The sequence below is a fragment of the Bufo bufo genome, chromosome 7 (assembly GCF_905171765.1).
Source record: "Bufo bufo chromosome 7, aBufBuf1.1, whole genome shotgun sequence".
Taxonomy (NCBI): Eukaryota; Metazoa; Chordata; class Amphibia; order Anura; family Bufonidae; genus Bufo; species Bufo bufo.
The window spans coordinates 62253407-62279139 of record NC_053395.1 but is presented as its reverse complement, the minus strand read 5'-3'; the positions used below and the strand labels follow the sequence as shown (position 1 = coordinate 62279139).

At 44.1% G+C, this 25733-nt stretch overlaps 1 protein-coding gene across 1 annotated transcript in view; it reads right to left on the bottom strand.

The window, feature by feature from the left end:
• ZC3H7A (zinc finger CCCH-type containing 7A) overlaps positions 1-25733 on the bottom strand; it is a 196771-nt gene that overhangs the window by 33995 nt on the left and 137043 nt on the right. The window contains 10 exon segments of the mRNA XM_040440164.1: positions 663-768; positions 869-1002; positions 3954-4027; positions 4575-4756; positions 14582-14682; positions 17493-17689; positions 18533-18694; positions 20836-21034; positions 23206-23273; positions 24185-24311. Coding sequence (XP_040296098.1) covers positions 663-768; positions 869-1002; positions 3954-4027; positions 4575-4756; positions 14582-14682; positions 17493-17689; positions 18533-18694; positions 20836-21034; positions 23206-23273; positions 24185-24311 — 1350 coding nt within the window.

Here is a 25733-nt window from a genome sequence, read left to right as displayed (position 1 = left end):
GGGCACCGCAGGCTCATTAAACAGTTGCCGGGTGTCGGATCCCCACCAATCAGATATTGACTTTTCCTGAGGATAGTTCATGAATATTTTATTCCCGAAAACACCCTTAAAGAGGACCTTTCATCAGTTTGTACTTTCTAAAGTCAATACCTCTCATTGTAGGCCAAGATTAGGAGATGTCATTGCTGCTCCATTGCCCCACTGTGCCCCCCCCGGGCTGTTTTGGCGCCCTGTATGCTAATCAATAGGGAGTAGAGGAGACGGCTGCGTTTCTCAGGGGGCATCTCCTTTCTCCCTGGCTGTGAGCTGTCCAATTGCAGCAGTCCGCGTCAGCCAGAAAGACGCGTCCGTCTCCTCCTCCCTGTACCAATTATGTTGATTAGAATACAGAGAGCCAAAACAGAATTGGGGGCACAGCGCCGTAACGGAGCAGTGCATCAGTAACGCCGCAACGGAGCAGTGTATCAGTAACGCCGCAATGGAGCAGTGTATCAGTAGTAAAAAAAAAATATAGAGCAATGACATCTCCTAATCTTGGCCTACAACGTGAGGTATTGATTTTAGAAAGTAAACTGATGAAAGGTCCTCTTTAAGTCAACAGTAATAACCATCTCAACATACTAGCTAAGGAACATAACTACAAGAATTTAGATTAAAATCACCTCAAACTGAACAGGTACGGGCTTCTTTGTAGGACATGGTCGGATAGATATCCACTTTTTGCGCTCATTGGACATCACAAGAACAACCTGGCAATCTTTAGTCCATCTAAGATAAATACATTAAGTGTCATAAGGCAATAAATGTAAATCCTTTATCAGAGAGGACGATTTTTAGTCTACTAAATGACTACAAAGAGATTACATACGTGTGTCTTGCCTTTGCGCTACAGTATTTTCGATTTTTGTCAGATTCAATCACTTGCCCATTTCTCCAGCATTGTCCACAAACAAATTTGATGTTGAAATTTGGGTATCCTGGACTATTGGGAATGCTCAACAGCTGAAAACAAATTTACGGTATATAACGTAACACAAGAAACCACAACTTATCCAGAGTACACAAGGGAGCAAATGTAATTGTCATAATGCCAACCTCAGTTGGTGATTGGCACATCGGTTATTTCCTGTGTGTCCACAGTCACAAGGAAGTAGAGGCCAGTGGGGACCTGGAAATCACTGAAATCGGCGCAGCAGGGGTTCAGTTTGGTCAGCATCTCTTTTATGCTACTCTGATACTTTAAAACAAATTTTGGCGGTCAAACAATCCCTTTAAAGAGGACCTGTTTGTGTTTTTTTCCTTCCTCCATTCCTGTGCAATCGATGCTGTTAATTTTGGTTCCAGATATGCTATTGTGACCATACACTATCATGGGGGTGGTTCCTGGCACTGATTCTCAATAGACTATATATAGTTATCAGAGGCTGGGAACTTAAAGTGACCCTGGAAAAAAGCCTAAAAGTGGCCCTATGTCGTAGGTGGGTGCAAATTGACAGAGGGCGGGGCAACAGAAGTAGGCAGCCCTAGCAGAACCAAATACTACAGTGCACCACAAAATACGGCCTGCATTAACCCCCCTTCTACCCTGGACCAGTTTTCACCCTTTTGCCCAGGTCATTTTTTGCAAATCATTCATCATTCATTTTTACACTTTATGGGTCAAGTTGACCAAAAAATTGCTAATATTGGCACAGTTTTTATTTATGTATTTTTACAGCGTTTACCTGAGGGGTTAATAGGTCATGTGATATTTTTATAGAGCAGATCATCACGGACGTGGCAATACCTAATATGTATACTTTTTCTTATTTATTTAAGTTTTACACAATAATAGCATTTTTTAAACCAAAAAATGATGTTTTAGTGTCTCCATAGTCTGAAAGCCATAGATTTTTTATTTTTTGACCAATTGTCTTAGGTAGGATCTCATTATTTGTGGGATGAGGGAACGGTTTGATTAGTACTATTTCTGGGGCATACGCCTTTTTGATCGCTTGGTGTTGCAATTTTTGTGATGTAAGGTGACAAAAAAAAAGACTTTTTTGGCACAGTTTTTTTTTTTTTTTTACGGTGTTCACCTCAGGGGTTAGGTCATGTGATATTTTTATAGAGCAGGTTGTTACAGACGCGGCAATACCTAATATGTCAACTTTTTATATTTTTTTCACTTTAGCACAATAATAGCAGTTTTGAAGCAAAAAAAAAAATCATATTTTAGTGTCTCCATTGTCTGAGAGTCATATTTATTTTAATTTTGTTACTAATTGTCTCAGGTAGGGTCTCATTTTTTGCGGGATGAGGTGACTATTTTATTGGTACCATTTTGTTCAACATACACCTTTTTGATCGCTTGGTGTTGCATTTTGTGTGATGTAAGGTGACAAAAATGGCTTTTTTGACACAGTTTTTAATATTTTTTTTTACGGTGTTCACCTGAGGGGTTAGGTCATGCAATATTTTTATAGAGCTGGTTGTTACGGACGCGGCGATACCTAATATGTATACTTTCTTTTTTATTTATTTCACTTTAACACAATAATAGCATATTTGATGTTTTAGTGTCTCCATGTTCTGAGAGCTATAGTTTATTTTATTTTTTAAGCGATTTTCTTATGTAGGGTCTCATTTTTGTGGGATGAGGTGACGGTTTTATTGGTACCATTTTGTTTGACATATACATTTTTGATCGCTTGGTGTTGCACTTTTTGTGATGTAAGGTGACAAAAATTGCTTTTTCTGACACATTTTATTTATATTTCTATGGTGTTTATTGGACGGGGTGGATCATGTGATATATTTATAAAGCCGGTCGTTACGGACACAGCGATACCTAATATGTGTATTTTTCAATTTTTTATTATGAAATCTGGGGAAAGGGGCGTTTTTTTTCAATTTTTTTACTTGAAACTTTTTTTTCTTTATTTATTAAAAACACATTTTTTTTACACTTTATTTCTGTCCCACTTCGGGGGTCTGATCCCATCTGTATTGTAATGCATTGCCTGTTAGTGTACTACAGTGAGTAATACACTAACAGGTGGCCTAGGAGACACCTGAGGCTGGATCTCCTGGGCACCCGTAGAAGGCAGGTCCCGATGCTGTGCAAGACATTGGGCAGCCTCTGCACGGCATCAGGCTGCCTTGTCACACATCGGGTCCCCGCCAAAGCAGCGATGCAGGAGGATACAGCAGGGGCCCGGCTACCAGGGACTGCCGGACCCCTGCAGTGATCAGGCGCGGACCGTTCAGGTGCCCGCCCGATAACCATGACGTACTATTACGTCAAAATGCGGGAAGTCACTGACTTCCATGATGTAATAGTACGTCACATGTCGGGAAGGGGTTAATTACTGCTGAGAGAATTAGATCTGCGGCCAAGAGGAGGGCTCGGGCGGCCCTATAGGGTCTATGGCCAGTCGGCCCATGATAGTTATAGTAAAAGTTGGATACATTTAACATTAATAGTGTCTGGTTTAGGGCTCATTCAGACGACCGTATGCTGTCCGCAAAAATGTGGATCTGTTTTTTTGCGGCCAGTTCAGCATGTTCGCCAAAAAACGGATTGTATTCAGTTTTTTGCTGATCCATAGACTTCAATGGGGCCATGTCCTGATTTTCACTGACAAGTATAAGACATGTTTCATTTGTTTTGCTTAGCCGTGCAATGGAAGAAAAGGCCCCATAGAAGTTAATGGGACAGCATCTAATCCGCAAAAAAACAGATCCGCATTTTTGCGGACAGCATACGGCCGTCTGAATGAGGCCTTACTCCCACACTCCAGAAAGCAAACTGATAGATTGACTGGCGTCCTTTGAATTTGTGTGTTTAAAAAAAGGGAATTTACTGTAGAATGTAAGCGCCATTGAGAATAAAAAATGTGAGCAATGACAATATCTGTACAACATAACCAACAATTCATACACACAAGAAAAATCAAAAAACGAATAGGTACCTGGGGCTTTAGTGAACTGGACTCCTTTGCCCAATATGACTCAGACTCTTGAACAATTCTTTCAAAGGAAATTCCTTCATGCAAAAAAATAAAGAAGCAATATAATGCTATGTAATACATAGTACTGTATGTATTAGCCCTCAATTACAAGACAGCATGGCCTCCATGTCAGTGTTGTTTACCGCAAACTGCGGGTCCACAAAACACGGGCACTAGCTGTGTGAACTACGCATCGCGGTACAGACACTGACTTGAATGAGTCCTACGTGTCCTATCTTTTGCAGAGTAGAGGAATACAGCTGGAAGCCCAAGGAAGGTCCTATCTTTTGCCATATCTTGCGAATCACGGACCCATTCAAGTCAATGGGTTTGCAGTCCGCAACACGGGCACAGCAGCCATACAGTCGTATGAATGGGGCCTTAGACTGTAGTCACTTACTAATGTTTGGCCAATTCATTGTCCCGTCCATCATTACTTGGGGGATAGGGAAACCTTTTTGAAATGCTGCTGTTGCTGAGATCTTGGTGAATAATAATGCACAGGAGAATGGATCTCTCCAAGTGTAAATTCATACCTAGTGTACTCCAGCTAGTAGCAGACACTACTCTAAGCAGGCTCACCTGTCTTTTCTTGTATGACCCAGACTCTTAGTTCCACCAAGCTGTGGGCGTAGAAGCAATCATCATCTCTTAAGCATCTATATTGGACCTCATGTCGACAAAGATCTAGTATAAAGTGTTTGCTGAATGGACGGATCTTGCAGTACTTAACAACAGTGTCTCTGAACAGATGAACAAGACACCTATATTACAGGGAAAAATACCTAGTTAATACATTTACCATACGTATAGCGCATACATGTGTGATAAGCCACTGGTAAGACTAGATCTAGTAAGGCCTTTCCAACATTACATGGCTTGTATATGTTATTATATAACCTCTATGAAAGAGGGTTGTTCACTTGAATGGGACTGAGCTGCGCCTAGGTCATGTGACCGATGAACATGAGGTCAGTGGCCTAGGAAGGGGCTGCAGCGCTCACCGGAGCCTCTGCCGCGGTCTTTTCAAACAGCTGTTAGGCAGAGGTAAAGGGAGTTAGACCCCCACTAATCAGATATCGATGACCTATCCTGACTAGGATATAAAAATCTCAGAAAACACCTTTAAAGATTGCCTTATTGTCCTACTTAATGCAACATATAGGCAGATCCCCCTGGGGACACCAGACGACAGAGGAACCATAGGTTTCCTTCCATTTCAGATCACTACCTGACAGGAGAGAGATAATAAAACAAGATTTTTCTAATTCTTCCCTTAATGTAGAGTCAGGCCTTTCCCTCCAATAGAGCAAAAATTATAGATGAAATCATTTTTGATATATATATATATATATATATATTTTTTTTTTTTACCTTTATGAATTGTCTCTGTTAAATCAATTGTATTGTGTCTAACTTACTGGCCAGTAGGCTGCTTAGCTTGATAAGAATGCACTTCACATTATATGTTCATGAAGATTGTATTTATATTTGAATATGATTGCATAAAGGTCATCGGTACTTTAGGGTTGTCTGGCTGTGTAAATGATGAAAGAAATCTCCGGTCTCCTGCTTCCCGCTCCCTCTCGACACACAAGAAATAACCGATCAGCCAATCACTGTCCACAGTGGTCGCCCCTCCGGCAGTGACCGGCTAAACAGTCAACTTTACTGAGTGGTAAAGTAAGAAAATGGAGACCGGAATAGAATTGTGAAGCAGCAGAACATCAGGAGTAAGGCGAGTATGACTTATTTGATTGTTTTTGGAGCCTTTTCCAAAAAAATGTCAGACAATCCCTTTAATATCACCAGTTTCAAGTGCTTCTACCTCAATGTTGGTTCTCGGGTTCTTTTCGCTAATACTGTATAGTGTTGTCACAGGCAGTGTGTCGCTAGCAAACCGCCTGGCTCCTATTCACATATTCACAAGACATAGAGCCTGAGCACCGTTCAGAGAAGGCTTCATAGTAATAAACACCCTTCTCTCTAACTCAATGATGGTTCCCTGGCGGCCTATATAACCCGATCGCCAGTACAAGGCAGCTGGATAAGTTGCAGTGCCTTTCCCAGATTAACTAATAAACTCTTACAAATCTATCCAGTTACAAATCCTTATATGTGTGCATATGCCAATCCCCTTGTGCCATACCTGGCTCAACATGACAAGCAGCTTTCTGATGGACTCATTAGTAGCTACCACAATCCGGGAGGTTGACCGCCACTGCTCTATCCCAGGCTACTAGCCCTTACTACTATATTAGGGTCCATTCAGACGTCCGTAAGTGTTTTGCGGCCCTATGATAAAAATGCCTATTCTTGTCCGCTGTGATAGAAAGAAGACACTGAATACTAGAAATGCAAGCTTCTGGCAAAGGCAAGAACATCAGATATATAATCTGCAAGTAAAAGCAAAAGGGTCTCTCTCAGGGAATGAGAACCATCTCGCTAGAGCCACCTTTTGACTTTTTACAAGCCTTGGGACGTGACAAGGGAAAATAGTCAAATCAAATATCCATCCGTAGACAGGTGTTTCGGGGTTCTTGCCCTAAAGGATTCTGGCTGTCCGAGTGTGATGCCTTGAATGTAGCTTGGGCAGGGTACTGGCTCCGTATATACAGGGCCGGATTAAGAGCATCATGGGCCTGGTGCTGAGGATTTTTCTGGGGCTTTTTATGGAACTGCACTCAGTGTCTTAATTACATATATATTTTATCGATACCATTAAAGTATTTTGTTCCTGCAACTTCCCCTTCATTTGGCGTCTATCTTGGCAACGTGGAGTGGGAGCACGGGAGGGGGACCCTGAGGGTGGGGCACCCTCAGGGCACTATAGTGTCAGGAAAACCGCTTTGTTTTCCTGACACTATAGTGATCATTTAACATGACTATGAAGATTACTGTTTTCTAGCTGCTGTCGACTGTGGACAACAGCAGCTAGAAACAGTAATTTTCATAGAGCTGTGTTATGATTTATGGACACAGCACTCAGCATGCTTAGCCAGTCAGATAGAAGGCTGGCTAAGCATGCTGAGAGCTGTGTCTAAATAACACAACACATTAAAGGTATTCTGTCACCAGGTTTGACCCCTGTCAGCTAAAAATATGCTGATGTTCAGGGCGTCTTCACGATTCCTAATGTGGGCTTATAAATGTCATCTGTGGGCTTATTTAGCTAAAAAACAGCTTTTACTAACCTGTCAGTCAAACAAATAAGGTGCCCAAGGGGATGTTAATTGATGCAAGGTGCCGGCCGCACCCGCCGCCCTTCGTGCCCAGCGCCGCCTTTCCGGACTTCTGCGCAGCCTCCTAATCCTCTGTGCCGCCTCTCGCTCTCCCTCCCTCCCCCCTCCTCCTGCTGTAAGATCTCGCACATACAGGGGTTGAGCGAAATGCCGGCGCATGCGCACTTCGCTGTAAGAAGCCAAATGGAGAAGTCTGCACGGGCGCATCAGGCAGAGCCCTGTGCGCAAGCGCGAGATCTTACAGCAGAAGGAGGGGGGAGGGAGGGAGAGCGAGAGGCGGCGCAGAAGTCCGGAAAGGCGGCGCTGGGCACGAACGGCGGTGGGTGTGGCGGGCATCTTGCAACCATTAACATCCCCTTGGGCACCTTATTTGTTTGACTGACAGGTTAGTAATAGCTGTTTTTTAGCTAAATAAGCCCACATATGACATTTATAAGCCCACATTAGGAATCGTGAAGACGCCCTGAACATCAGCATATTTTTAGCTGACAGGGGTCAAACCTGGTGACAGAATCCCTTTAAAGAAATTACTGTTTCTAGCTGCAGTGGACTAGCTGTGGACTAGCTGTGGACTGTGGACTGTGGACTAGCAGCTAGAAACAGTAATTTCTTTAATGTGTTATGTTATTTAGACTGAGCTCTCAGCATGCTTAGCCAGTCAGTAATTTTCATAGTGCTGTTATGATTTATGGACACAGCTCTCAGCATGCTTAGCCAGCCTTCTATCTGGCTGTGCTTCTTGAGAGTCACAGCCCACAGGCTCAGAAACAGCCAGATAGAAGGCTGGCTAAGCATGCTGAGAGCTGTGTCCATAAATCAGAACAGCACTATGATTGCCCTCCCTTCCAACTGGATGAGTTTATCTGATACCTGCCCTGCTCCAGAAGCTCCTGCTGTCTCGCGGGCTGGTGTGGCTGAACGCTGTGGGCCGTGTGCTGGTCGAAACTGCTGAGTAGGTTGTACACAGCGCAGCGTGCAGGAGGGATAACCGCGGGCGCACTGAGGTCATATCCGGCGGGCCGCGGCATTACAGGAACCGCACCAGCGACTCTGACGTCCTGCCGCCGGATATCCTGTGACGTATATCCGGCGGCAGGACGTCAGAGCAGCTGGTGCTGTTCCTGTAATGCCGCGGCCCGCCGGATATGACCTCAGTAGTGATAGGAAGTTCGGATCTTTCAGATGAATCGGTTCATGAATCGGATCTTCGGTTCACTTGCTGAGTCACTGACTGCTGAGCTGACTCGCAAGTGAACCGAAGACTCTAGGTGCCGGTGCGCATGCGCAGATGCTATCCATCCGATTCACTTGCTGCTGCTGACTCAGTCGGCTCTTCAGCTCTCTAATGAGTGAGTCAGGATCAGGAAGAGTGATTGATTATAGTGATAGTGAAGGGAAGCTGAGGCTGACGCCGGACAGGAGGACTCAGGAGCTGTCACTGTGGTGTGCATTGTTGTCTGTTGTGCATTGGTACCCACAGTGACAACAGTCTGACACTGACAGTAGTACAACCAACCAAGTGAAGTGAAATGTGAATGCTGCACAGGGAAAACTATGTGCTGATACAGTAACACAGTCACTGGCTGATAATAAAATAGTCCCCACAGTCCCCAGTTAACGGAATCCATAAAGGAGATGTGAACCCACCCTTAGTTATATAGCTACTGAATGAGATGCCTTTAACATATTTATCTCCTGAGAAGCCAATTTGATCCTAAAGGGTTAATTCAACCTGTAATCTAAACTCTGTGTCATCTGTCACTTCTCTTATCTCTCTGCTCCTGTCAAAGGGTACATACAAATCACTGGGCCCCATAGCAAGAATCTAAATTGGGCCCCCATTCCCCTTTTATAGCCCCTCCCACTACCCATTCCAGGCCTCTCTCTTTGTTCCATGAACTATGTTCGCTGCTGTTTTATAATTTATGCCATCAGGGCCGGATTGGGATTACAAAACAGGCCTGGCAGACAAAAGAGGTATAATATATGCAGTGTGTACAGATGTATAGTGTATACAGCAGTGTACTGATATGTGAGGTACGAGGTATAATATATGCAGTGTGTTCAGGTATATAGTATATACAGCAGTGTACTGATATGTGAGGTACAAGGTATAATAGATGCAGTGTGTACAGGTATATAGTATATACAGCAGTGTACTGATATGTGAGGTATGAGGTATAATATATGCAGTGTGTTCAGGTATATAGTATATACAGCAGTGTACTGATATGTGAGGTACAAGGTATAATAGATGCAGTGTGTACAGGTATATAGTATATACAGCAGTGTACTGATATGTGAGGTATGAGGTATAATAGATGCAGTGTGTACAGGTATATAGTATATACAGGGAGTGCAGAATTATTAGGCAAGTTGTATTTTTGAGGATTAATTTTATTATTGAACAACAACCATGTTCTCAATGAACCCAAAAAACTCATTAATATCAAAGCTGAATATTTTTGGAAGTAGTTTTTAGTTTGTTTTTAGTTTTAGCTATTTTAGGGGGATATCTGTGTGTGCAGGTGACTATTACTGTGCATAATTATTAGGCAACTTAACAAAAAACAAATATATACCCATTTCAATTATTTATTTTTACCAGTGAAACCAATATAACATCTCAACATTCACAAATATACATTTCTGACATTCAAAAACAAAACAAAAGCAAATCAATGACCAATATAGCCACCTTTCTTTGCAAGGACACTCAAAAGCCTGCCATCCATGGATTCTGTCAGTGTTTTGATCTGTTCACCATCAACATTGCGTGCAGCAGCAACCACAGCCTCCCAGACACTGTTCAGAAAGGTGTACTGTTTTCCCTCCTTGTAAATCTCACATTTGATGATGGACCACAGGTTCTCAATGGGGTTCAGATCAGGTGAACAAGGAGGCCATATCATTAGATTTTCTTCTTTTATACCCTTTCTTGCCAGCCACGCTGTGGAGTACTTGGACGCGTGTGATGGAGCATTGTCCTGCATGAAAATCATGTTTTTCTTGAAGGATGCAGACTTCTTCCTGTACCACTGCTTGAAGAAGGTGTCTTCCAGAAACTGGCAGTAGGACTGGGAGTTGAGCTTGACTCCATCCTCAACCCGAAAATGCCCCACAAGCTCATTTTTGATGATACCAGCCCAAACCAGTACTCCACCTCCACCTTGCTGGCGTCTGAGTCGGACTGGAGCTCTCTGCCCTTTACCTATCCATCCACAGGCCCATCCATCTGGCCCATCAAGACTCACTCTCATTTCATCAGTCCATAAAACCTTAGAAAAATCAGTCTTGAGATATTTCTTGGCCCAGTCTTGACGTTTCAGCTTGTGTGTCTTGTTCAGTGGTGGTCGTCTTTCAGCCTTTCTTACCTTGGCCATGTCTCTGAGTATTGCACACCTTGTGTTTTTGGGCACTCCAGTGATGTTGCAGCTCTGAAATATGGCCAAACTGGTGGCAAGTGGCATCTTGGCAGCTGCACGCTTGACTTTTCTCAGTTCATGGGCAGTTATTTTGCGCCTTGGTTTTTCCAAACGCTTCTTGCGACCCTGTTGACTATTTTGAATGAAACGCTTGATTGTTCGATGATCACGCTTCAGAAGCTTTGCAATTTTAAGAGTGCTGCATCCCTCTGCAAGATATCTCACTATTTTTGACTTTTCTGAGCCTGTCAAGTCCTTCTTTTGACCCATTTTGCCAAAGGAAAGGAAGTTGCCTAATAATTATGCACACCTGATATAGGGTGTTGATGTCATTAGACCACACCCCTTCTCATTACAGAGATGCACATCACCTAATATGCTTAATTGGTAGTAGGCTTTCGAGCCTATACAGCTTGTAGTAAGACAACATGCATAAAGAGGATGATGTGGTCAAAATACTCATTTGCCTAATAATTCTGCACGCAGTGTACAGCAGTGTACTGATATATGAGGTATAAATTACAGCTCGTACCTCACATATCAATCCAATACTGTATATACAATATACCTGTACACACCATCTATTATACCTCGTACCTAACATATCAGTACACTGCTGTATATACAATATATCTATACACACTGCATATATTATACCTTGTACCTCACATATCAGTACACTGCAATATATATTATATATCTGTACATATTGCATCTATAATACTGTTTAATATATGCAGTGTGTGTGTGTATGTGTATATATATATAGGGCTGCACGATATGGGAATTTTGTGCGATTGCGATTAGGGCCCTAAAAATTGCGATAACGATGTGCGATGCGATATTTTAAGGGAATTGTGCTAGAGGTCTATTTGCTTGGATTTTCCCATATGAGCCGCTGACGCGGCTGGGTATGACATAGTTATGGGGGATCTGTGGAGGACGCTGTTATGGGGGACCTGCGGAGGACACTGTTATGGGGGACCTGCGGAGGACACTGTTATGGGGGACCTGCGGAGGACACTGTTATGGGGGACCTGCGGAGGACACTGTTATGGGGGACCTGCGGAGGGCACTGTTATGGGGGACCTGCGGAGGGCACTGTTATGGGGGACCTGCGGAGGGCACTGTTATGGGGGACCTGCGGAGGGCACTGTTATGGGGGACCTGCGGAGGACACTGTTATGGGGGACCTGCGGAGGGCACTGTTATGGGGGACCTGCGGAGGGCACTGTTATGGGGGACCTGCGGAGGGCACTGTTATGGGGGATGTGTGCTATGACACATGGGGCCACGAGGGGGGCCAGCATAAGACACACATATAGCATCTTATGCTGGTCCCCCTCATGGCCCCATGTGTCCCTTCATGTGTTAACTCTCCTATTCATAAAATGGCCAGCCTCTGTACTTTCACTATGAATGCACTCACACTGCAGAGAGCGGCATAGAGCGAGCCGACCGGCGCGTGACTGACGTCACTGTCACGCTCCTCCCACTTAATTCAGGAAGCAGGAGCGTGACTAAGTGACGTCAGTCATGCGCCGGCCGGCTGCCTCGCTCGCTCCCGCTCGTCGCTGCAGTGCATTCATCGTGAAAGTAAGTACAGAGGCTGGACCTGTTATCAATAGGACAGAGGACTTTTTTTTATCATTAGGGGCCCCTTCATATATAATAATCGCGGCATTTTCGGCTCGGCCGAATCGCCAAACCACATTTGCCGATTATATAGATGTGAGGCATACAAGGTATATTACTGTAGATGCAGTGTTTATAGAAATATGTGGTCAGTTATGCATTATAGTCACTGTGTGTGTGAAGTACATGAGGTTGTGGTCACTGTAACTGTCTGAAGTATTATACATGAGTGAGCAATGAGTAAAAACAGGGCATGGAGGGGGGGGGGGGAAATGATGAAAAGTGGAGGACCTCCTCCTACCACTCCATTCCAGTCTGTATGTGGATCAATGCAGAGCTGATTGTTAACTTCTAATACTTGCTGTTAGGGGTTGAAGGACCTGTGATGATGTCATCACAGGTTCTGGCAGATGTACCTTTCAAACCTAGGAACTACACCATTTTTGGTGCAGTTCCTTTGCTAGATTCTGCAGGACCTGTGATGCTGAAGATGATGTCATCGCAGGTCCTGGCAGATGCACTGTTCTAACCTGGGAACTACACTTTACACTGTGCAGTTCCCTTACAGGACCTGTGAAGACTCCCTGTACTACTCAGACGACTCAGAGCTGCTAGTGCTTGCCTTGCCCCCTCAGCTCTGATTGGTTGGTGGGCGGGGAGGGGAGGGGCTGGCAGAAGCAGCTTCCACTCTAGGATCATATTACGCTCCTCCCGAGTCCCTCCCTCAGGCTCCCTGCTGCCAGTGTGAGGTGAGCGTCTCTGCATTGTCTGTGCTCTATGTGACGCTGTGCTGTGTACAACAGAGGACTATTAACCCTCCCGACGGCCTTTTGGCTGACAGATGGGCCTATTTTATGGTAGGGGCCTGGAGCTGCAGCTCCATCAGCCCCTACGTTAATCCGGCCCTGCGTATATAGAGACTTGAGGCGGGTTTAGAGAGAGTCCAATTGACGGGCCGATTGTCGGGAACGAAGTCGGCTGCTCGCTCAGTGAAAGAGACCGTTACATCCGAAGTTGCTTCGTTCAAAAGTTCAGATTAAGGCTAGGGCTACACAACGACATTTTGTCGCGCGACAATTTTTATAATGATAGTCTATGGTGTCTCACTGCGAAATGCTGCGACTGTGACACGAAAGTAGCAAGAAATCCATGCAAGATGGATTTTTCTGCGACTGTCGCGTCGCAGTCGCAGCATGTCGCAGTGCGACACCATAGACTATCATTATAAAAATTGTTTTGTGACATGAATGTCGCAGTGTAGTTGTGCCCTATATGTCATGCGACACATGTCGACATGTAGACCTAGCCTAAGGCTACATTCAGACATCCGGCACTATGATAGGAAATACCTATTCTTGTCTGCAATTGCGGACAAAAATAGGACATGCGCTTATATTTTTTGCGGGGCCGCAGTGTGCTGTCCGCATCTTTTGCGGCCCCATTGAAATGAATGGGTCAGCACCCGTTCAGCAAAACTACGGAACGGATGCGGAGCCAGAAATATGGACGTGTGAATGGACCCATAATCAGATTTTTATAGAAATAAGTATAGAAACAAGCAGGTCACATACCCGCTTCACCACAGTTTAATTAGGCTACATGGACACGAACGTTGTTTGTTTCTGTGTCCGTTACGTTTTTTTTGCGGATAGGATGTGGACCCATTCATTTCAATGGGTCCGCAAAAAATTAAGACAGCACAGCATGTGCTGTCTGCATCAGTATGTCCGTTCCGTAGTCCCGCCAAAAAAATAAAAAAATGTCCTATTCTTGTCCGTTTTAGGCATTGTTACAATGGATCAGCAAAAATAAATGTAATCCGTTTTTTTTGCGGATTCGCAGTTTGCGGACCGCAAAACACATACAGTCTTGTGCATGTAGCCTTACAATCACAATTTCTGAAACATTTTGACATGATCATAAAGATCACAACATTATAATTTACAGTGGTTGTCTCATCTTGCCGTTACCAATTCCAAATAAGACACAGTCCTTACCATCAGTCGGCTGAGAAACAGCGCAGTGCATTGGTGCTCACTGTTTCGGTAGCTCCTATTGCAGTGTATGACAGCTGTAGAAACAGCATAGCACTCGGAACTCGGAAAGAGCATAACTTGCTGTGCAATGCTGTTTCCATAGCTGCCATGCATTGCAATGGGAGATACTGAAACAGCATAGTGCTGACCCGCTCTCCACCTGGTGCTCGGTGCTTAGTCCCATCTTGCCTTAGTAACGGCAGATGAGACAACCCCTTTAATGTTAATAGATGCCATCCCTTTATACTTACTTATTTTCTTCAAAATGATGTTTTGCAACAGGATGTGAGCAGCTAATGTGGTTGTCTTTATCTTTTTCACTGATAATCCTGGGTTTGTGGTCAAAACATTTCTGGAATAAAATATCATCATCTCATAATATAAAACTTCAATCAATGTCATTCACTTCACTTTTATATCATCATTAGCCACATGCTGTATACACAGTCTTAGGCCTAGTTCACACGAACGTGTGTGATCCGTGGCCGTATTGCGGCCCACAATACACGGCCACAGTTCCGTGTGCATTCCGCATCACGGATGCGGACCCATTCACTTCAATGGGTCCACAAATCCAGAATAGCGGAACGGCCGCACGGAACGGGACCCCTCGGAAGCACTACAGAGTGCTTTCGTGGGGTTGTGTCCCGTACTTCCGTTCCGCAAAAAGATAGAACATGTCCTATCTTTTTGCGAAACGGGCGGATTGGGGACCAATTAAAGTGAATGGGTCCGCGATCCGATGCGGCTGACCTACGGCCGGCGATCGTGCATTGCGGGCGGCAGCACGGGCACGGGTCGGCCTTAGTCCTAGTTCACACGATCGTTTTTTTTGCGAGTGTACGGGCCGTTTTTTTGTGTTCCGTATACAGTCCGTATACGGAACCATTCATTTCAATGGTTCCGCATTAAAAACGGAATGTGTTCCGTAAGCATTCAGTTTCCTTATTTCCGTTCCGTTGAAAGATGGAACATGTCCTATATTTGGCAGCAAATCACGTTCCGTGGCTCCATTCAAGTCAAATGGTCCGCAAAAAAACGGAACACATACGGAAATGCATCCGTATGTCTTCCGTATCCATTCCGTTTTTGCTGAACCATCTATTGAAAATGTTATGCCCAGCCCAATTGTTTCTATGTAATTACTGTATACTGTACATGGCATAAGGAAAAACGGGACGGAAAAACGGAAAGGGAACGGAAACACAACGGAACTCAAAAACGGAACAACGGATCCGTGAAAAACGGACCGCAAAAAACTATAAAAGCCATACGATCGTGTGAACTAGGCCTTAGGCCTGTATTAGACTTGCGATTGTTATGAATGAAGCGTTTCTTCCCGGCAATCGCTTGCTAATCAGCAAAGGAGACCGATGCTATTACATGCAGCCATCTCCTCCACAGTATGGCAAGAAGTGATCACTAATGCCATCGCTCGTCTTCATACTAAATCATTATATTTGCCGGCAGCAGATCGAAATTAGACAGCATGATCTGCCGATGATTTTTTAACCTGTTTAAAGATTACAATTGCCCAAAGAAGAAGCTGGTTTATTGGGCATTCAGCGGCTTACTCAGGGGGGTCATCGCTAATGAGAGCGCCTCCTATGAACGTTTTTCAGTGATGATTTGCCCGACAATCGTTAGGTCTAATACAGGCTTCAGTCACAAACAAGTGCACCAGGGCTGGACAAGTCACTGCAGACATAGCACACTATAGGTGGCAGTTTCATCTTTTACCAAGTCATGCAATGAAAACTTTCACTCTTGTAAGAAAAAAGTAAAAAAAAACTCAAGGTGTCTACACATAACAGAAGACTGGCTGAACAAGACAATATGGGTGGGACTGGCCACCATCTAATGTATATGGGATTGTCCCGACTCCCCCCCCCCCCACGGCAATTGTAGGGGGAAAAGGGATTGTGCAAGTTGGATGTCAAAATGCCCAATCCTTTATTTTCACGGGAGATAGGCTGTCAACCGGCCATGTAATGTGCACAGGAGTTTTTAACTCAACATGCCTGATCCTTTGCTCCTGCAATATAAAAGCTGATGTCTGGCAGCAGTGATGGCCAGTTCACATTGTTCGCCTGCGAACATATGCGGGCTGCCATCTTTTTTCACAGTCCAGCGAGGCACAGGTAAGCCCTTAGCCCTTAGGCTGGGTTCACACTTGAGCGTTTTACAGCGCGTTCAAACGCGCTGTAAAACGCTCAACACATGAAAACCAATGCTTCCCTATGGCCCTGGTTCTCACTTGAGCGTTTTACAGCGCGTTTGAACGCGCTGAAAAACGCCCTACGCTCAAACAAGTTCTTGAGCTTCTTTGGGGCGTTTTGACGCGCGTTTGTGGCCATAGGACACTGCAGTCAATCACACAAACGCGCGTCAAACGCGCGTTTACTATTGCAAAAAACGTGCATAAAAACGCGCGACAAAAACGCGCGTTAAACGCGCATATCAAATAGGCTCAGGTCTGAACCCAGCCTTACTTGTGCCTGTGCGTGAGCCGGTCTGAAAACAAGTGCGGTCAGCGGGAGCAGGCAGTTCCGAGAACAGCCACTGGGGGCCTTCATCGGGCTGTACTCGGAACTGCCTGCTCCCGGTGACCGCACATGTTTTCAGACCGGCTCGCGCACAGGCACAGGTAAGGACTTACCTGTGCCTCGCTGGACTTGTGAAAAAAGATGGCGAACAATGCGAACTGGCCATCACTGACTGGCAGCAGCTTATTCCCGTCTCCGTATTCAGAACACATTCATGCTTGGCCAATCATGCAAGTGTATAGGAGGAATGACTGACTGGGGGCTAAGGTGTATGGCCACTATTAGCCACAAGAAGCAAATGTCTACGCTGGATCCCTGGCTCCTGGGATTTGTCTACCCCTGTGTTAAAGTAATGAGGACAATACGTCACATCAAATTTGACACATCTTGGCTAGCAGAGCAGCAGATTCATGTGTTCACGTTCATCCAGCAGCCTATATGGACACTTTGCATACAGAGATCAATGTTTTAACAGTAGAGCTTGGTCCAACGATAGAAATCAGAAACTCAGCAGGTGTATACGGCATCTCGCAGCTGCAGACGAGTTAAGTGCACTCAGAAGGCATAATGGATCACTGACTGTAGGCTGTATATATTTTCTAACGTCATAATTTACCTCGCACAAAAAAACGAATGTCCCAGAATACTCCTGCAGTAGATGTGGGATTGTCAAATTGACTTCACTATTGCCTCCAAATATTGCTTCTCTGCAAAACATTCCTTTCCTCTCCAGAGTCCATACATCAATTTCTTCTTGACAATATGCAAATGTGCAACATCCTGGGTAAGTGCACTCAATGCCCTGAGCAACATCTAGAAAATATAATAAAACCAACATTCAAAGTCATCAACCTAAAAAAATTAATAAAAGAAACATACATGTTGCCTGTACATACTGGTCGGCTCTTACTATGGTAATCGGCACTATTGGCTGTGTAGCTAGCCAGAAATTAAAGGGCTGTCTCACTTCAGCAAACGGCATTTATCTTATAGACAAAGTTAATACTAATGTATTGCGATTGTCCTTATTGCTGCCTTCATTCGTTTTTCCATCACATCATACACTGCTCATAGTCAGGGGTTACACTGGCACACTATTGGAAAAAGTGTTGGTCTCGCTGGTGGCCGAGATCGTGGGAGCGTGCACAGGCACGCATGCGCAGCATCTGCCGTCCTGGCCACCTCGTATCTGCGCTGCAGCGGTGGCCAGAACTCGGGCAGTGTATAATACGATGGTAAAAGGAATCAAGCCGGCAAAGAAGGCAATATGGCCAATCACAATACATTAGTAAGTGCCTTGTATTAACTTTCTCTACATGATAAATACCATTTGCTGCAGTGAGACAAGTTTCAGAGCTCCTCTGTATTCATTATAGACCTATATACTGGCCTGCAACCAAATATGTGCGGCAAACATCAGACATTGCACAGACTGGGATCTTGAAGAACTGTTCAACAGCACTTCTATATTATAATAGCAAAGCTCAGGCATCTGGTGTACTGGTGCATGATGCACATAGTATTCATAGAGTTCTAGAGCTCAATGTCCAGCTCTAGCTGTAAAGGATAGAGTTCCTTGTTATTAATGGTCACAAGTAAACCGTTATGGTCATGTGGCTCCTAAAAGCCACCAAGTGATAAGCGATCATCAGTTACCTTTACATATATAGTATTGACCCGCATAGTGATTCTTTGTTGGTCTTCGTCTGATTCCCTTCCAGGAGTCATCGGCAGAACTCTTCATTCTTCCTATAAAAATGTCCTTCTTGCATTTATGATCCAAGTTTGGATGATAATTGTAGTTTAAGGACTTTAACCCTAAAGAAATAAAGATAAATATAGCATAAAATATATGAAATTAAGATATGGAGATTATGGCTGGGCGATTATGACCGAAATCAAAATCTCAGTTAATTGAACATTTTACCTTGATTATTATTAATTAACGATTATTTTGTTATGAATGTGTAGATAGGAGGCGGCGGGCCTCCTCTTCTGATTCCATCCCGGCCGCGGTGGTTTCTCTGGCATGCACACAAATGCAGTGGAGAGCATGCATGCTATGCATCCCAGGGAATCAAGACATGGACAGACTTAGGGTCCAGTCACACGTCCGCAATTTCGTTCCACATTTTGCGGAACGGAATTGCGGACCCATTCATTTCTATGGGGCAGCACGACGTGCTGCCGGAATCCGGAATTGAGGATCCGCACTTCCGGGTCCGCAATTCCGTTCCCGAAAAAAAAATAGAACATGTCCTATTCTTGTCCACAATTGCGGACAAGAATAGGCATTTTCTATTATGCGCCGGCGATGTGCGGTCCGCAAAACACACATGGACGTGCAAAACACACACGGACGTTTGAATGGACCCTTAGGCTAATTTCACAGGAACAGCCTGCCAGAAGACACTGTATCCATCATAGCCGGATACTACCTGCCCCCGCCAGGCTCCATTGACTATAATAGGACTCGGCAGGATCCGGACTGTTTCCAGCATTAGGATTCGGCCAGACAAAAACCTCTGCTTGCAGCGCTATTTGTCTTGTTGAATCCGAACACTAATGCTGGAAACAGGCCAGATCCCCGCTGAGTCCCATTATAGTCAATGGAGCCTGGCGGTGCTCCGGCCTTTTCCAGCTATGCCGCATACAATGTCTTCTGATGGAAAAGCCAGTCTGAAGAATTTACCGCTAGTGTGAAACTTGCCTTAGCGGTGACCCAAGTGTCACTGGCATTGCTCCTTGGGCATCTGTCCCAAGAGAAGAAGATGCAATCAAAATGCACTAAGATAAATGTAACAATAAATGTAAACGCGTTCTACCCTTTAGGAAAGTAACTCCATCAGCTCCAGCTTTTTTTTTTTTTAAATAGGAGTTCCACCTGATCTTGAAGGAGACAACGCAATTTAAAGGATCTGGGAGTACCACCCTTCTATAGAGGGCAATGTACTCAGCTATGTATAGTGTACCATATATATATATAGCAGGTGGAATGCTTACAACTGGATGCGACATTACTACCACCATCCTGAGATGCTCTTAATGGGAGCACCAACTGTCCTTGGAAGGCAAGACAATTTTAATGGTAGATGGGAGTACCATCCTTCTAAGTAGTGCTACAGTATATAGGAAATGGGATGCTGTCAGCAGGACTTTACAGGACTACCACCACCACCATCCTGAGCTGTTTTCAATGGGAGTACCAGTGGTTTTGCTATATTCATTACATAAAGTATATTACAAAGTGTTTGTGGTAATTTATTTTGCACCATTACATTTTTTGTAATTATTGAAAAAATTTATACTTTTATCCTTAAAAAAAAAAAAAAGCCCATACAATGTACTGGAATATACATATCCATCATGTGAAAAATTCTACTGAGGTTTTTAGTTAGAGAAAAAACATGGGGAGCCTCTGGGGTATCCACAAGCACTGACCCAGGGCTCGGGCAGTGCAGGGACTACTCACAGTGTCGGTTAGCGCCTGGTGAGTCTCATTTTGGCTAGGGCTTCACAGCGACATGTGCCATGTGATCGCAGAAAAGTCGTGTGACTTCTCTACAACTTTCTGCTGAGCGATTATTTAAGAGCTGTGATTTGGCTTTGAAAACACAGTCAAGTTGCCAGCATGTCTGGATTTTCTTGAGACTGTCACGCGACACGTGTCACCGCGTAGCCCCAGCCTGATTGCCCAGCCCTAATGGAAATCTTAGGGCTCATGCACACGAAGGCGTTTGCCCCATGCCCCCATTGACTTGAAAGGGTCCGCAATCCGCAAGATACGTAGCGGTAGAACATGTCCTATTTTTTGGCGGTGCGGATCGTCTCTTGCAGATCCATTCAAGTGAATGGGCCAACATCCGCAAACGGCAGGGCACACCCGTTCGTGTACATGAGCCCTTATGGTACGATGTTGGTTTCCCTTTTGGGTCTATAATCACATATAATGATCTCACCTGCTTTGGTAAAACACTGCTGACAGGCCTGTCTGAACTCATGGGTATCTTCAAGAGGATTGGTGCTCCTCACAGTGGAACTGATGCTTAATACAGAAGATGGCTCGACATCAACACATTGAAACTGAAGTGCTTTCTTATGTGTCCCAGAAAAATCTATAGGGCTTCCTGATCTAAGAAAGTGTGTGGAATCGTTTACCTGTAAGATATTAAATTGATGAATTAAAGTGGGGTTGTCCCGCTATTACTTTTCATATTCATTGTACAGGTCATAAAATATGAAACATAATTAACAGTTATGATCCAGTGAAGAGTTGTGTTGAAGAGACTTGTGCATAGCTGCTGGTCACACATGCTCAGTCAGGTCTCTGCAGAGTCATCCCCTGTTCTCTGCAGAGCCGCCAATAGAAATAGCCTTTCTGCAGCGCAGAGACACGACTCTGCAGGGAACAGAGGATCACTATACAGAGACCTGGCTGTGAAGAGAGTGACCAGCAGCACACAGCTCAGTATATGGACATGCACACTGCTATACCCTCTGAACACCAGGTGGCGCCATGCTATGCAAGTACATGTCATAACGCTTCATTGGATCAGTTTATTAACAGCATGGAAATGGCAAATATGCTTCATGTTTATGATCTATAAAATAAATATGACATGTAACAGTGGAACAACCCCTTTACTTCCATTCACAGATTTTCACTATTATGGCAATTTTACTTTGGATTAAACGGTATATGATGTATTTATACACTCACCTAAAGAATTATTAGGAACACCATACTAATACGGTGTTGGACCCCCTTTTGCCTTCAGAACTGCCTTAATTCTACGTGGCATTGATTCAACAAGGTGCTGATAGCATTCTTTAGAAATGTTGGCCCATATTGATAGGATAGCATCTCGCAGTTGATGGAGATTTGAGGGATGCACATCCAGGGCACGAAGCTCCCGTTCCACCACATCCCAAAGATGCTCTATTGGGTTGAGATCTGGTGACGTTGGGGGCCATTTTAGTACAGTGAACTCATTGTCATGTTCAAGAAACCAATTTGAAATGATTTGAGCTTTGTGACATGGTGCATTATCCTGCTGGAAGTAGCCATCAGAGGATGGATACATGTTCTCATTCTATTTACGCCAAATTCGGACTCTACCATTTGAATGTCTCAACAGAAATCGAGACTCATCAGACCAGGCAACATTTTTCCAGTCTTCAACAGTCCAATTTTGGTGAGCCCGTGCAAATTGTAGCCTCTTTTTCCTATTTGTAGTGGAGATGAGTGGTACCCGGTGGGGTCTTCTGCTGTTGTAGCCCATCCGCCTCAAGGTTGTGCGTGTTGTGGCTTCACAAATGCTTTGCTGCATACCTCGGTTGTAACGAGTGGTTATTTCAGTCAACGTTGCTCTTCTATCAGCTTGAATCAGTCGGCCCATTCTCCTCTGACCTCTAGCATCCACAAGGCATTTTTGCCCACAGGACTGCCGCATACTGGATGTTTTTCCCTTTTCACACCATTCTTTGTAAACCCTAGAAATGGTTGTGCGTGAAAATCCCAGTAACTGAGCAGATTGTGAAATACTCAGACCGGCCCGTCTGGCACCAACAACCATGCCACGCTCAAAATTGCTTAAATCACCTTTCTTTCCCATTCTGACATTCAGTTTGGAGTTCAGGACATTGTCTTGACCAGGACCACAACCCTAAATGCATTGAAGCAACTGCCATGTGATTGGTTGACTAGATAATTGCATTAATGAGAAATAGAACAGGTGTTCCTAATAATTCTTTAGGTGAGTGTATTTATCATGTTATATTGGCTGCAAACTACAAAACATATAAAAGGAAAGCTTTTAGATGTGAAAAGGGAGTACTTTATCCCCAAACCGGAGAAACTGCCAAAGGGATGTGACTGATATTGCAGTTCAGCCCCATTCAAAGGAATGAAAAGTGTTGAAAGGGTACATAAATGCTGCAATTTATACAGTATTAGGGCTCATGCACATGACCATATGTATTTTGCAGTACGCAAAACACGTATCCACAGAAAATCTGGATGGCGTCTTTTGCGGAACGGAACAGCTTGGCCATAATAGAACAGTCCTGCCTTGTCCGTTATGCGGACAATAATAGGACATGCTGTACTTTTTTGCGGAGTGGACATGCGGACGTATGGAAACAGAACGCACATGGGAGTCATTTCCAGTTTTTTGCGGCCACATTGAAGTAAATGGTTCCGCAAAAAAAATAAAAAAATGGGACAGACACGGAATCAAAATACGTTTGTGTGCGTAAGCCTTAGTTATGATACGCCTAGCTGGACATATTGGTGAACACTTTTTTTTTTCTTTTAAAAAGGCACTTACAGAAAATTGAGTTTTGTCTGATAGACTAGCGTTCGGTATTCCATTCAAGTGATCCAATACAGAAGTATCTATAAAAAAAATATATATATAGAAAATAAAAAATTATGATACACCCACAACAAACATAATAAGGGAATTTATTAAGCCATACCCACCAGAATTCTGTCACCAAAAAGTCACAAAATAGGGCTTCTGTGACTTTTTGTGGCTTATTTACACACAATAAATTGCAACATTTTGAATTTTTACACACCGCTCACTGCAGTTTTGAAAAGTGGGTGGGAAAGTGGGTATAATGAGCTAAGTTAATTAGTTTCAATCCAAGTCACAAACACACTCCAGTAGGAGGTGGTGTAAAAAAAACCTAACTGAAGTAGGATTTCTAGACAAAAGTGTTAGATTTAAAGGGGTTGTCTCACCTCAGCCATTGGTGGCATACCTCTAAGATATACCACCAATGTTAGATAGGTGTGGGTCCCACCTCTGGGAGCCGCTCCTGTCTCCAGAATAGGACCCTGATGTGAATAAAGGGTAGCAGCGCATGCGCGGCCACCCTCCATTAATTTCTATAGGAGCGCTGGCTCGGCTATTTCCTGCAGTCCCCTAGAGTTGATTGGAGCAGAGGCCACACTTGTGCAGTGCACTCTCCATTCATTTCTATGGGACTTCTGAATATAGCTGAATGCACTCACTCAACTATTTTCCAAACTCCCAGATAAATGAACGGAGAGCATGCCACACATGCGTGGTGTGTTCTCCTTCACTTTCTGGCCCAGTTCTGGAGACAGGTGCCGGTCTGGGACCTGCAACTATCTGATATTGGTGGCATATCCTAGCGATATGCCACCAATGTCTGAGATGATAAAACTCTTTTAAAGATAAACAAAATAAAAATAAAAAACAATATGCAATGTTTACCCTCATAATAAATTACCCCCAATATGTTTAATCATTTATTGATCTATATGTTTGAAATTACCTCTTTGAGAGCTCGTCATGGGCAGGGGTGTTAATAGCTGTGGGAATGCGTAACTCTGGTATATCAAAGGAGACTCCAGTCCTGGAAAGTCATGCAATCTGCTGGTACCTCCTACAGCACTGCTAGTCTGAAAGAGAACAGCAAACATATTTATGACACCAAGAGATTACATACTACAGTCATATGCTATCATGTTACTGAACATTAAAGAGTCACTGTACTTTCACACCATTTAATAGAGAATGGTGTAACTATCAAATTTTTAAATCACTTCATTTAAAAAATCTGCCTGCATCCACCTGAAAAAAAAAAAAAAAAAGCTCTAAAGTCATGGCCACTAGGGGTCTCAATTCCAACTAAGTTGCAGTCCATTGCCTGTGGTCCGGCAAGATCTGTCCCTGGTAACAGAGACACAGAAGACGGCTGAGAGGAAGTGGAGGCGTCTCAGAGGTAGCTGAGATCCTGAGCCTGACTCTAAACATCAGAGGAGCCCCCTGCCTTACTGTAAGTGTGATTTATCCCTCCTTATAATGTATGTTCTGTGAGCTCCAGAGCTGAAAACAAATATAGTGGGAAGAAAGGGAAAGCCTCGCTACCTACACTCACCTAAAGAATTATTAGGAACACCATACTAATACGGTGTTGGACCCCTTTTGCCTTCAGAACTGCCTTAATTCTACGTGGCATTGATTCCACAAGGTGCTGATAGCATTCTTTAGAAATGTTGGCCCATATTGATAGGATAGCATCTTGCAGTTGATGGAGATTTGAGGGATGCACATCCAGGGCACGAAGCTCCCGTTCCACCACATCCCAAAGATGCTCTATTGGGTTGAGATCTGGTGACTGTGGGGGCCATTTTAGCACAGTGAACTCATTGTCATGTTCAAGAAACCAATTTGAAATGATTCGAGCTTTGTGACATGGTGCATTATCCTGCTGGAAGTAGCCATCAGAGGATGGATACATGTTCTCATTCTGTTTACGCCAAATTCGGACTCTACCATTTAAATGTCTCAACAGAAATCGAGACTCATCAGACCAGGCAACATTTTTCCAGTCTTCAACAGTCCAATTTTGGTGAGCTTGTGCAAATTGTAGCCTCTTTTTCCTATTTGTAGTGGAGATGAGTGGTACCCGGTGGGGTCTTCTGCTGTTGTAGCCCATCCGCCTCAAGGTTGTGCGTGTTGTGGCTTCACAAATGCTTTGCTGCATACCTCGGTTGTAACGAGTGGTTATTTCAGTCAACGTTGCTCTTCTATCAGCTTGAATCAGTCGGCCCATTCTCCTCTGACCTCTAGCATCCACAAGGCATTTTTGCCCACAGGACTGCCGCATACTGGATGTTTTTCCCTTTTCACACCATTCTTTGTAAACCCTAGAAATGGTTGTGCGTGAAAATCCCAATAACTGAGCAGATTGTGAAATACTCAGACCGGCCCGTCTGGTACCAACAACCATGCCACACTCAAAATTGCTTAAATCACCTACCTAAGGCAATCGCCCAAAAAATTAAAAAAAATATGGCTCTCAGACTATGGAGACACTA